Consider the following 12231-nt stretch of genomic DNA (forward strand, 5'->3'; position numbering starts at 1 on the left):
GACGGACTCCTGAATATAGCCGTTTTCAGACCGTTAAATGCACAAAACTTAAAGTCCAATCTTAAAATCGAAACGATAAATATATAATTGAAGCTGGGCCCCACCCAGGTGGGCCCATCGTACCCCAAAAGGCCTTTACAGGACGGGCATCCAACGGCTATCTTGCAGGCTCCCTCCCGTTGTAGGAAAATTATTTTGAATCCCGTCACGCCTCAAGAAGACCTCCCTTGTTTCAAACGGGAGTTGGCGGTCCAAAAGCGCTTACCTCTTTTCCCCTCCTCGATTCCCGGACCCACATTTAACGGCTCTCTTGCAGGCTCCTTAACATCCCGCCCGTTGTACAAAATTATTTTGAATTCCTTGAGGCTTCCTTTTTTTTGGGTCTCTCTTAGTCTCTCATCCTCTCTCTCTCTCTCTCTCGTGAAAAAAAAAAAATGGGTCTTTGTTTCAGCAGGAAGAAGAGCCCTTCCCCCCCTCCTGATCCCGCATCAAAATGTATCCCAAATGAGAAGAAGGTGGAGAAGAAGAACGAGAAGGAAAGAGGGGTAGCAGCTCAGCCAGCGGCAAAAGCAGCCGCTGAGACGAAGCCGGTGTTTGTTGTCACTCAGAAGGGTAAGAAGAAAGGGGAGACACCCACAAAGAAGATCCCACAAAAAGAAGATGGCAGCAATGGCAGGGATCGGAGTCCTTTGGCGGTCGCCGTCCCACCGGCCGCCCCGGTGAGGACATCGAGCTGCACGAAAGAGGAGATGGATGCTGCACTCATCCAGTGCGGTCGCCTCAGCCAGAGCTCCTCAGAGAAGGCCTCTAATGCGAACGGGGGTGGGCATAGGAAGTGCTCGGGCTCGAAGCGGAGCTACGATTTCGATCACGAGAAGAAGGGGGATGAGGATTGGGAGAAGCCAATCTCTAGGCCTTCTCCCCACCGAAGGACGCCTGGCAGAGAGCGGTCCGGGATCAGGGAAAGGAGCAGCGGTGGGGGAAGGAGGAGGGCGAGCCGGTCTCCAGGGAGGAGATCCGAAGTTCCTACTTCATCTGGCTCTCCCAGTGATAGATCGAGGCAGCCTGCCAAGATGGTGTCGGTCCCGGCGAGGGAGAAGGGTAGTGGGTCCTCTGCTGTGGCTGACAGGAGAGGTGGGGAACGGAGGAGTGCGTCCCCTCGGTCCCGCTCACCTGCAAATACCACAAGGACGGGAAATGAGAATACCCTGCATCACAATCCTCAGCCTCAATCTCTCGGCCGGAGCTCATTGAGAAAGGCCGAGCAGTCGCCCTGCAGAAGGAGCCCGATGGCCGAGATAGATGACAACTCCCTCAGGGGAGACCAGGCTGGAGGCAGCAACTACAAGGCCCAGAAAACCGAAGAAGGGGGGGAGGAAGGGTTGAGGAAGCTCAGCCAATCACACACTCAGGCAAGAATCACTTACCTCTTGGTTGTTTCCAGTTTATGAGAGATCTTTGTTCTTCTCTGCCATTCTAATCTCTTTCCCCTCTTGTTCTTCTTGTATAATTGATGGGCTTCGATTCGATTCGTTCCAGAAAGCGAGCGAAAACATTGCCCAAATGCGCAAATTCGAGCAGAGAGACGGAGGAGCGGTGGCGGTTTCGAATGGGCTTAGAAGCAAAAGCAATGCCATCAGCAACTCTGTTCGCGAGCAGCTAATGAGCTGCCGAGCGAGGGATGGGCCACTGGAAACCGCGATGGTGGAGGGAGCTGTGCAGGTCGAAGGGGCTCCGACGGATGGCGAGGCTCCTCTGACGAGCGTCGGGGCGGAGAGCCTGAACCCAAGAACCACAACAAGGTGTAGATCTTTGAAGAGATCTTCCAGAGATTTCGACCATGCTCCAGGTCCGAACCCAGAGTGTCACCTCGATCCGACGTCCTGCACCTCCTTCCTGCTCGAAGATATCCACAACTACCACCAGCGGAGCGCTGCTTTTTCTCTCCCCGCTTGCGTCTCCAAGGCCTGCTCCATCCTCGAGGCAGTGGCTGATCTCAACTCCTCTTGTTCTGAGAACAGGAGCTCTCGACCAGAGCGGTCTGACAACAATAACGGCGCGCTCCATGGGCGATTCGGAAGAAGAAGGGGTTTGGTTCCCAAGGGGCCATTCATTGAAGAATCCGAGATCATCGCGAGGGATGATCTGATGGAGCCCGGCCTCCACAAATATGTCTCGGTGCGAGACTTGGGAGGTGAGATGGAGCCGCAAGAATCAGCGGGGAGCAATAGCTTCATAGGACAGCCCTGGTCTTCTCCTTGGGAGCCCAATTCAATCGATTCCACCGACCGCGATTGGACCTCGCATTCTAACAATGGCGACGAAGTCGAACAGCAGCGGCAAGAGTCGATGCCAGGGATTGCCCTAGACTCTGAAGCTCGGGGCAGGAGACTGAGGGGAGGATCTAGCAGCAGCAACAGCCTCCCAACGACAACATCATCGGGTTGCAAGGAGAGAGATTCCGATCATCATCGCCGGCGTCGCCGTGGTCGTAGCGGTTTTGGTGGTGGTGGTGGGAGTGGAAAAGCCGGTGGTACTCGGTCCTCGTCACTTCCTGGTAGCTCTTCTAGCAGCAATATCATGTGGCGTTAGTGTCTGCAAAGCAAGACAGTTTGCTCTTCAAAGAAGTGATTTTTTATCCTATACATTGTTCAAGCCATGTATGTATATATATGTACACCCTTTTTATTGTTCTTGTTGATGCAGAACCGGTTGCTGATCACTGCTGATTGTGGAAGACGTCACAGTTGTGGAGATGTTTTAGTCGTGGATGAAGTTTGAGATCAACCATCTAAGTTCCGCTTCGTCTAGTCAAAAGTCCTTCTGAATTCAAACTCTGTTTCGAACGAGTCAAGAGTTCGAATTCAGAAGAACTTATGACTAGATGAAGCGAAAATAAGATGGTTGATCCCAACTCTTCCTTAATAGCAACTTCATCCACGACTGAAACATCTCCACAGCTGTGACGTCCTCCACGATCAGCAGCGATCAGCAACCCTACATCACTTGTTGTGTCTAGTATTCAATAGAAAGCTCGAATCATTTTGTTCCAGTGTGAAGATTGATTTGTGTTAGCCATGTGAAGCTATTATCTGCATTGAATTTGCTCTTTGGCTGCTTCACTTTACTGGATGTTATTTATGATTGGTATCATGTGGTTTTGTATGACCCCTTCAAATAACAGATTTGGTCATGCCTGCAGCTTAAGAGCAGTAGAGAATCCTGCATTGGACCCCAGAGAAGTTTAATGCTGCGATGGAGATCCGCATAGAAAAGTAGTAGTGATGGCAGGAAAACATCTTGAGAGACCACAACTGTGAGATCTGACAATGAGACACTAAGATCCTAAGCCCCTACTCTCACCAAGTATGGATGAAACCAGTGCTAGCTAGAGCCAATGTTTCATAGTCTTATTTGGATTTCTGAATGACAAGAAAAATAACATCTCAGTATGTCGCAGCGCAGCGAAGTATCCTATCATTCACAGTCCGATGACTGGAAACATTGTCATAAAAGCTCCTTTTTATTAGTAAATTCTCTGAAAAGCTCTTTTTTTGCTGAAATTTTTTCCAATCGTGTCATGATCAATGTATGACCTACTCTAAAGGCGAAGTAATGCAAGGATTCCAAACAGGCAATCAGTCCTAAATTATGGTGCACATCGATTTGGTCTCTACCACAGTAAACTTGAAGTTGCTCAAATTAAAGTTCCGGATTGAGCTCTTATCCATAGTTCAGTGGTTGCTGATGCGATCCAAATGTTGCAATTAGTTAAGTTACAATGTCCATGATCTATATATACCAAAAAAACTTCACTTCTGTAAAGAAGTGAACTAGAACTCCTCTATAATTTGAAGTTTTCATTAGAAGACAAACCGAAGTTCCTTGTAAAGGATCAAACAAGTGGTGAACCAGAAGTTGAACCATAACTTTGTCGAGAAATACGACATCATGTGGAATATAATCAATAGCATCAGAAGAGGATCTCTTACTATGTCCATGCATACCAGAAATCCTTTATAATTTACTATCTTTTCTTAGCAGGTAAACCCGAACTCATTACCAAGGACAAACAAGAGCGAACTGGAAGTTGAGCCATGACTTTGTCCAGAAATATGGCATTATGTGGAATGTAGTCTAGTAATAGCACATGATTAGGATGCATTGACAATATCTTATGAAATGTATTATGAGTCATACTTCATGCAATAGATCTCTTTCATACTCCTTAACCCTATCCTAAAACTCTTTTGTTTCCTTATTCTTCACCCTACTGATAAGAACTCAATGTCCACATCAAAAAAGATAAGAACTCAATGTTTGCTGATCATATCGGCAATTTTCTCATAACATGAAAAGCCAACATTGAGTTAGCTTTTAAATATGTTGGGAATGGTTAAACATATTGTGAGTGCAACATAGTTTTACCCCTACTTTTATCTTTGTAACTTGGCTTTTATTTAAAAAAAAAATCACATATAACAATTTCATAAATTGTGCATGGGAATTAAAATTACATGAGTAAAATAAAATAAGTTAATTTGCATTAGTGAGGCTGACGTAAAACTATCTTTCTGTACCCACAATAAGTTTAACCACGGCGTGCAATCAAATTTAGGGTAACTTAGAGTTGGAGATAATAGAAAGGGATTTTATTTGGATTTCAAGGGATTTTTTTATGACATATCGTTTTGTAAATATGAATAAGGAAAGGTGTTGTCCATGAATATGTGATGATAGTGGGTGTTTTATTCAAAAATCCTAATAATGATTGTTCAAGTCATGATGAACAATAGAATTGATGAATGACAAAGTTGTGCTTCAATTTAGCTCCTAGAAAATTATTGTGGCGGGTGAAACATCCAAGAGTTACTCCAAAGCTTTCCTACTTTATTGCTAGAGATTTTTTTTTCAGCGATAATCATGGCATAATAATATAAAATTTTGAGCTAATTTCGTAGATTGATCTATATCATTACTGGTGTGATTCACACTTCCACAAATAGGACTCCAAGATTATCATGTTATTAGCATGCCAAATGAAAAATACAATAATTGTTCACCATGATGAATGAGTTAACAATCACTAATAGCAAGATTTTAGAGACTATGGCATTTACCTACAATTTTTTTTTTTTTAAAAAAAGCATTGTAAAATTATGTGACAATCTACTCATCTATTCTAGTCTAAGATAAAAGAGAAAAGAAAGATTACCCTTGATAGTCTTTTTATTTTTATAATAAAGCATCTCTAATAACTTTTTTCTTGCAACTTCTCAGATAATAATAATTAAATCTCTAAATTGGATCTATGAATTACCCAAATATTTGCATGAGAGTGTCCGAAGATAGGTTTAAATCGATTTTACTTGAATTTGAAATAAATTAATTTTCAAGAATATGGATTAATATTTAGTAAATTCACAATAATAATCTGTTATATAAGATCAATATATAAAAAGGTATTTGTGCCATCCATATATTCTCTAATTATGATGAAAGCACTCGTCACAATGTTATGGTGGTTCTAATGTTTAGCATGCCTTTTTGTTGTTATACACTATGATCACCATGTAGTATTTCTATGGCATGTCGACTATATTATAGGCATATATACTCACACATTAAAAATTAACAATATAAAATTGGCAACCATTTTAATAGTGTTATAATCAACCCCCGACAAGTATTGCTTAAACATTGTTACAGTTTTAAAATTCAAAAAGGTTTTTTAGATTAATACTTTTGAATTATATACAATTATATTATTTAATATAAACTAGTTCATTAGTATAAGCCATTTGATGGAACAAGGACTCGTTATTGCCATCCAAAAAATAATAGAAAATAGCATTTTTAGTTTTTATAATTTATATTAAAGCATATTATGAATTTTCTTTTTTTAGTTTGGCCATTGTATTGTCACAAGAATATCATTAAAAATAGAGTTTGACATATGATTTTTTTGACCTTTTGAGTATCATTAGGTGCGAGAGACGTTCGGAGCCCAGTCCATAAAAAATAATTTGAATATTTAGAATCTTTGTTGAGTAATTTTTTTTTCTAAACTTTCTATAAAGAGATTCATATTTTACATACATGCATATGTATATAATAATTTTAAAATATATATTATACTTTCTGTACATAAATTGTGAAATAGGTATTGCAATTTTAGATAAAAAGTTAGCTGTTGAGAGTGGGATTTGAACCCACGCCCTTTCGGACCAGAACCTTAATCTGGCGCCTTAGACCAACTCGGCCATCTCAACAGACGAATGTTTGACGTCTCATCAGATATATAGGCCGACAATCGCCGTGAATGGCTCCGCCTCATCTCGGAGATTAAAATTCCTCTCCCTGAACAATACCGAGAACCGTGACTTCTCCGGCTTGCACTTTTCCCTGGGTTCCCAGTAAGCAAACTCTTGGAGGTTTTAGGATCTCTCTTTTTCTACCTTTTTTTTTTTTGGGAGACAATTACTTATGGATTGGGTATATGAATCAAGGTATTGCCTGTCAAAATTTGAGAAAGTTCGTCGCTGACTGCTATTTTGATTTCAACCTTTTCAGTTGGTGTTAAAAAGAAAAAACTCAGCATCCAAAATTGAATGGACAGTTAGTTTTGTTGATCTTTATAATATTTATACGCACTTTCAAAGTAAACACTTGATCATCCACTACAATTGAATAGCATAAATTATCACCATTTACCAATATGGTCCTCGACATAACCACTTGTAACTCAAATGCGAGGAATGATGGGTTTTCCTCTTCCAGACTGAACATAAGTAACAGATTTTAAGATGATGATTGTATGTTTGATGTCTTCCAAGATTTTCTTCCTCAGGCTTTTTACTAGGTTTTGATTTATTGATCTCGTTACTCTAAACCAGTATTGGTAATCCATCACATCCGCAAGTCATTGTTGCCAAATGCCAAGGCTCTGTTTGATTATTGTAGCCTTTAGAGGAGTGCATGGTCTTTCTCTTCTTGGATTAACTATTTTTCTTTGTAAGAGAAATTCTCTGTTGTAGGAAAATAAGAATATATTAAAAAAAAATATTATGGAGAACATTTTCTACCTACCTCGTTAAGAATATATAAGACATTACAACTAGGATGATATAAAGATAAAAAAAAAAATAAATGGATTCCTAGGATCAATCTTAAATTCATGCTATTTGAAATTTAAAATTTGTGAAATCATCGATTCTTAATAGTGATGGGCATCGGGCCGTGCCAGGCCGGCCCGGCCCAGGCCCACTGGGCCACGGACTAAACGGGTCGTGCCTGGGCTCAGCGAAAAACCGAAGCCCGGCCCGGCCCCAGGCCCATGGATTGGCGGGCCGAGCTCGGCACGGCACGAGACGAGCCGTGCCAGGCACGGCCCGTCTCGGGCGCAAACGGGCCGTGCCAGGCACGGCCCGTCTCGGGCGCAAACGGGCGCACGGCCTGCAACGGCTCCAAACGGGCCGTGCCTGGCACGGCCCGTCTGGAAGGAGGGGAGAAAATAGCCGTTTCCAACGGCTATTTTTGGTTTTTTCCCAAAATACCCCTCCCAACAGTCTAAAAACGGCTAATTTGAGGGGTATTTTGGGAAAAAAAATTTGGAGTCCTATAAATACCCCTTTCCTCCCTCATTCTCACCACACCAAACCAACTATTCTCTCCTTCTCTACTACTACTATTTCTCTCTTCTAAAGTGCCCTTCTAGCAATTTAATTTTTAGTTTGCATTTAGCAAGTGTTCAAGTGCTACACAAGAGGAGGTTCCTGTTGAGAAGAGAAAGTCACTCCTGTTGAGAGCACAAGAGGAAGCTCAGAATCTCGGCTCTACCTCTGCCCTCTGACCCTCTACTCAATTCCTCCTTGTGGTTAGTTTTTATTTTTTGCATTCATCAATTTAGATATGTCATCTTTTGAAGAAAGTCATTTTGGCATTCCTCCTGTTTCTGAGGGAGAAGAAACTAATCCCCAACCCCATATTCCTAGTTCCTCTAGAACTAGTGAACCGAGTGGAGATCAAACCTCTTCTCGTAAGAGAACTAGTGCTGTATGGAATGAATTTGATAGAATTATGGTTGATGGAGTCTGGAAAGCAAAATGTAAAAAATGTGCCAAACTTTATAGTTGTAGTAGTAGTGGGGGAACAGGCCATTTAAAAAGACATCAAGAGAGTCATAGGATGCATAATTCTCATGCTCAAACTCAAAGTATCCTTAATATACAAGGGGGATCACTTGTAGGTAATTTTGCATATAATCAAGAAAATCAAAGAAAAGCACTTGTAAAATGGATAATTAAGGATGAATTACCTTTTAGTTTATGTGAATATTTTAATTTTGAAGAATATGTTCAATTAAACCTACAACCTGCTTACAAAAGAACTAGTAGGCGTACATTTAGAAGAGTAGCTATGACTAACTTTTTAGCAATGAGACAAAGTTTAATTGAAAACTAATCAAGATCAAGACTTCAAGAATTTAAGGAACTATGTATAAATCATGGTAAACGTTTTAAAAAATTTAAACTTGATGTAATTACTCGTTGGAACTCAACATATAGCATGATACATGATGCATACTCATATAAAAACTTATTAAGTGCATATATTAATGATCGTGGATTAGGCTTTACATTGACTGAAACTGATTGGAATAAAGAAAAAATTTTGGAAGATTTTTTGCTTAGTTTTTATAATGCTACTAATGTTCTTTCTGGTATTTATTATCCAACTTCATGTTCATTTTTACAACAAGCATATATAATTAGTCAAAAATTTGCAGAACATAGATATGATGATGTTTTAATGCCTATTATTGAACAAATGGAATCTAAATGGAATGAGTATTGGGACAAGATATGTCCTATGCATAACTTAGCTGCTGTATTTGATCCAAGAGTTAAATTGAATGGCGTGCTAATTTTACTTGATGCATACTGTGAAAATATGATTCAAGATCCTGAACCTGCTAAAAATGAGGTAAAACAACTTCTTTATGATATTTATGCTATATATGATGAAAAAATTCGTGGATCTAGATTCTCCGTATAAAGCTCTATTTCTTTTTCTAGTAGTTCTCGTTCGTTATCTATTTTTTCATTCATTGCACAGAGAAAACACACACATGCTTCAAGTTCATCTTCATCTTCTTCATCTTTAAGTAGTGAACTAGAATTTTATTTATGAAATGATCTTCAGTCTGCATATGATGAAAATCAAATAGAGAGTCTAGATGTATTATCTTGGTGGAAGAGTGTTAAAAATCAATATCCTGTTATGTCTGCAATTGCACGTGATATTTTAGCTGTGCCGATGTCCACAGTAGCATCGGAATCTGCTTTTAGTGCAGGTCGGCGTGTTCTTGACGAAAAGAGAAGTAGGATGACTGGCGAAACGGTTGAGATGCTTCTCTGCTTCAAAGATTGGTTGGATGCTGAGGCGAGACTTCAAGATAAAGGTGGACATAATACAACATCCTCTGATGATGATGATACAAACACTATTGAATAGTGAATACTGAATCACTGATGATTAGTAAGATTTCTTAATTTTTTATAATTGTACATTTTTATTTTTTTAATTGTTAAAGTGAGTCATCTCTATTTTTTCTCCTTTCTTATTGTATTTTGGAGGTCAGACCAAGGTCCAAAGTCCAAACCTCCCTTCATGTACCATTTTGATTTAAATTAATAAACTGGTAGGGGTCTATGCCAAACCCCCCACCATTAAGGTAGCTTTATATTAATAAATCCTTAGTTTTCAATATTTATTAGTTTATGAAAAAAAATTATTTCCATTTATTTTAAGGGAGACGGGCCGTGCCTGGTCCGGCCCAGGCCCGGTTCAGGCCCTTATGGGCCGTTCCGGGCTGGCTCGCGGGCCGTGCCGGGCTGGCCCGCGGGCCGTGCCATGCTTGGCCCGCAGGCCGTGCCAGCCCAGGCCCTAATGGGCCGTGCCGGGCTCGGCCCCCGGGCCAGAAAATGGCAACCCAGCACGGCCCCCTTTAATGGGCCGTGCCAGGCACGGCCCGCTTCGTGCCGGGCCGTGCCGGGCCATGGGCGGCCCGGCCCAGTGCCCAACTCTAATTCTTAATATGGGGCTGAGATGAATATACAACTAATACTCTCCGCTAGCTAAGGTGGGTACCACTGAGAGCTTGGACCGCAGCCTTTGAAAGTGTTGGATGTCAAGTTCTTTAGTGAATATATCAATGAGTTGGTCGTTGGAGGAGATGAATTGGACATGAAGTTGACAACAGCGACTTGCTTTCAAACAAAATAAATATCAATTTCAATATGCTTGGCCCGAGTATGAAACGCAGGATTGGCAGTAAGATACATGGTTTTTCTTTCCTTGGTTTAACTATTTTCCCTTATAAGAGAGATTTCCTATTATTTGCCACTTTTTTCATGCTAACCTTTATTCATCTCTTCCTTTCCGCCATCTAAAACTAGGTTTATTTGCTCTCACAAGGAGACCTAGCAATTCCCTTTCTCATGCTTAATCTTTATATGGCCCATGTAGAAGCCATCCATTCAATTATTTGCTCATAATCTTTTTTCCTCCGCTAAAGTGTGCTTGAGATGTGATGATAATGGCCAAAATAAATGAATAAATATAGAGATAAATAAACAACAACCATTAGAAGCTTTGTTTGATATTATAAGCCCACATGATTTACGATTTCGGATATTATTGACGTTTTATTCGATTTATACGCCTTATATACTATCTAGGATCGTGTCTCAAATGTTATATAGATGTGTCCGACCTGAATGATAGGTTTGGGGTGCGACACTTAGAAGCTTACAAAACTTTTAGCCTCCATCAAGATTGGGGGCTGCATCCTACGACGCATCTAAAATTAGGCGTAGTTGTTCTCTGTTCATAGTTCGTTTGATATTGCAATATTGATGGTCTCATTGCCATGTAGTGGAAGACTACGTGGCAACAAGCTCCGACGCAAAAATGAAGCCAAAGGCATGGTGTTTATGATAATTATAAGAGTTTAGATGGCCCGGCCCCCACGTTCTTCTTTCCCTCGGTGAGTTCTCCAACCCCTCAATCAACCACCACTCCTTGGTCCCGCCCATTAATTCCAAAATCACCATAAACTTCTTCCTTGGCCATAACAAGGCCATGATCAACTTCACAGAGCTCTCTGCGACCCCGGCCTCTACCTTTCTGCTAAACTAGGAAAGCAAATCTGAATGCGATTAGAGCTGTAAGAAATACTTATCTATCCTCCTTCCACCATCAATTGAAAATGAATAAAAGGCGAAAAAGGAAGTAAGAGAGGAGAGGTCGGAAGAGATGATTTAGGAGACAAGGTTCGATGGGTTCTTGATGGAGACGCACCAACGCATGGCCCGGCCCAGCTCGGACTTAACCATCACCTTTGTCATTTTGTATTCTGCGGAAGAACTCTCGGGACCATGGGTAAAAAAATAAAAAATATATAAATAAACTTACTACTTCTTATTAAGCCTAAGTTTTTAGAATAAGTAGTAATGGTCCTGAATTCGAACCCTGTCTCCACACTCTTTAACTCCATTATTAAAAAATTTCACATGTTGGGCTCATCCATTAAAGGTGGTGATTTTAAAAGTATGTATTTAGTCATATACCAGTTATTTGCTGAAAATATCCTGAATATTTATAAGATCAAAAAAAGCTAAATAACATTTTTTAGCTAATTTTTTAGGTGAGATTCTAAATTATTACAAATGGTATCAAAGAGGATCTATCTTATGATCCATTGAGACTAGAAAATACAACAACATGGGTCTAGATTGGATTTGCGAAATTTTTGATTGAGTTAGAATAGATTTGGATTTTTAGCTTGGCGAGAATATCGGAACTTAAATAGAGAAAATATATAAAGATTCGTGCACACATATATTTAGTTTTATATTTATTTATCCAAAAAATATTAAATATTTATATGGAATCAAAATAAATAAATAATATTTTTTGATTAATTTTTTTTTTTACTGGTTTTTTGACTGCGACATATAATCTATAAGATTCTTGGCCCATGGGCATCAACGTCAAGCGCGGTACACGGAATAGAGCTGTCCGCACGCTCCAGTGATGCGAGAGAATTGTCATCCAAACGTGGAGGCATCATCAGCCCCTGGAGCTCTTCCATCATCCGTTGAAGGGTCCAGTTTTTTTAGAAGAAGACGACAACCTCCCACCCTCGTCAAAAAATATGGGAGGGAA

The 12231-nt window shown here is 40.5% G+C and overlaps 1 protein-coding gene and 1 non-coding gene across 2 annotated transcripts; one reads left to right on the top strand and one right to left on the bottom strand.

The window, feature by feature from the left end:
• Positions 1-249: 249 nt before the first annotated feature.
• On the top strand, positions 250-3056 carry LOC103701655 (serine/threonine-protein kinase PRP4 homolog). Its single transcript, XM_008783805.3, has 2 exons — positions 250-1412; positions 1540-3056. Exons 1-2 carry the CDS (start codon positions 435-437, stop codon positions 2590-2592), a joined length of 2031 nt encoding a protein of 676 aa, XP_008782027.2. The 5' UTR covers positions 250-434; the 3' UTR covers positions 2593-3056.
• A 3135-nt stretch (positions 3057-6191) lies between these two features.
• TRNAL-AAG lies at positions 6192-6272 on the bottom strand. The gene has a single exon. It is a non-coding gene; the product is annotated as a tRNA-Leu (tRNA).
• Positions 6273-12231: the final 5959 nt, after the last annotated feature.

The sequence above is a fragment of the Phoenix dactylifera genome, chromosome 5, assembly GCF_009389715.1.
Source record: "Phoenix dactylifera cultivar Barhee BC4 chromosome 5, palm_55x_up_171113_PBpolish2nd_filt_p, whole genome shotgun sequence".
Classification (NCBI taxonomy): domain Eukaryota; kingdom Viridiplantae; phylum Streptophyta; class Magnoliopsida; order Arecales; family Arecaceae; genus Phoenix; species Phoenix dactylifera.

What these genes read in the sequence shown, in the direction of transcription:
- LOC103701655 (XM_008783805.3), top strand. Translation starts at nt 435, where the DNA reads ATGGGTCTTTGTTTCAGCAGGAAGAAGAGCCCTTCCCCCCCTCCTGAT. An exon ending in TCAGCCAATCACACACTCAG is followed by an intron (nt 1,413 to 1,539) that starts GCAAGAATCACT and finishes GATTCGTTCCAG; the next exon opens with AAAGCGAGCGAAAACATTGC.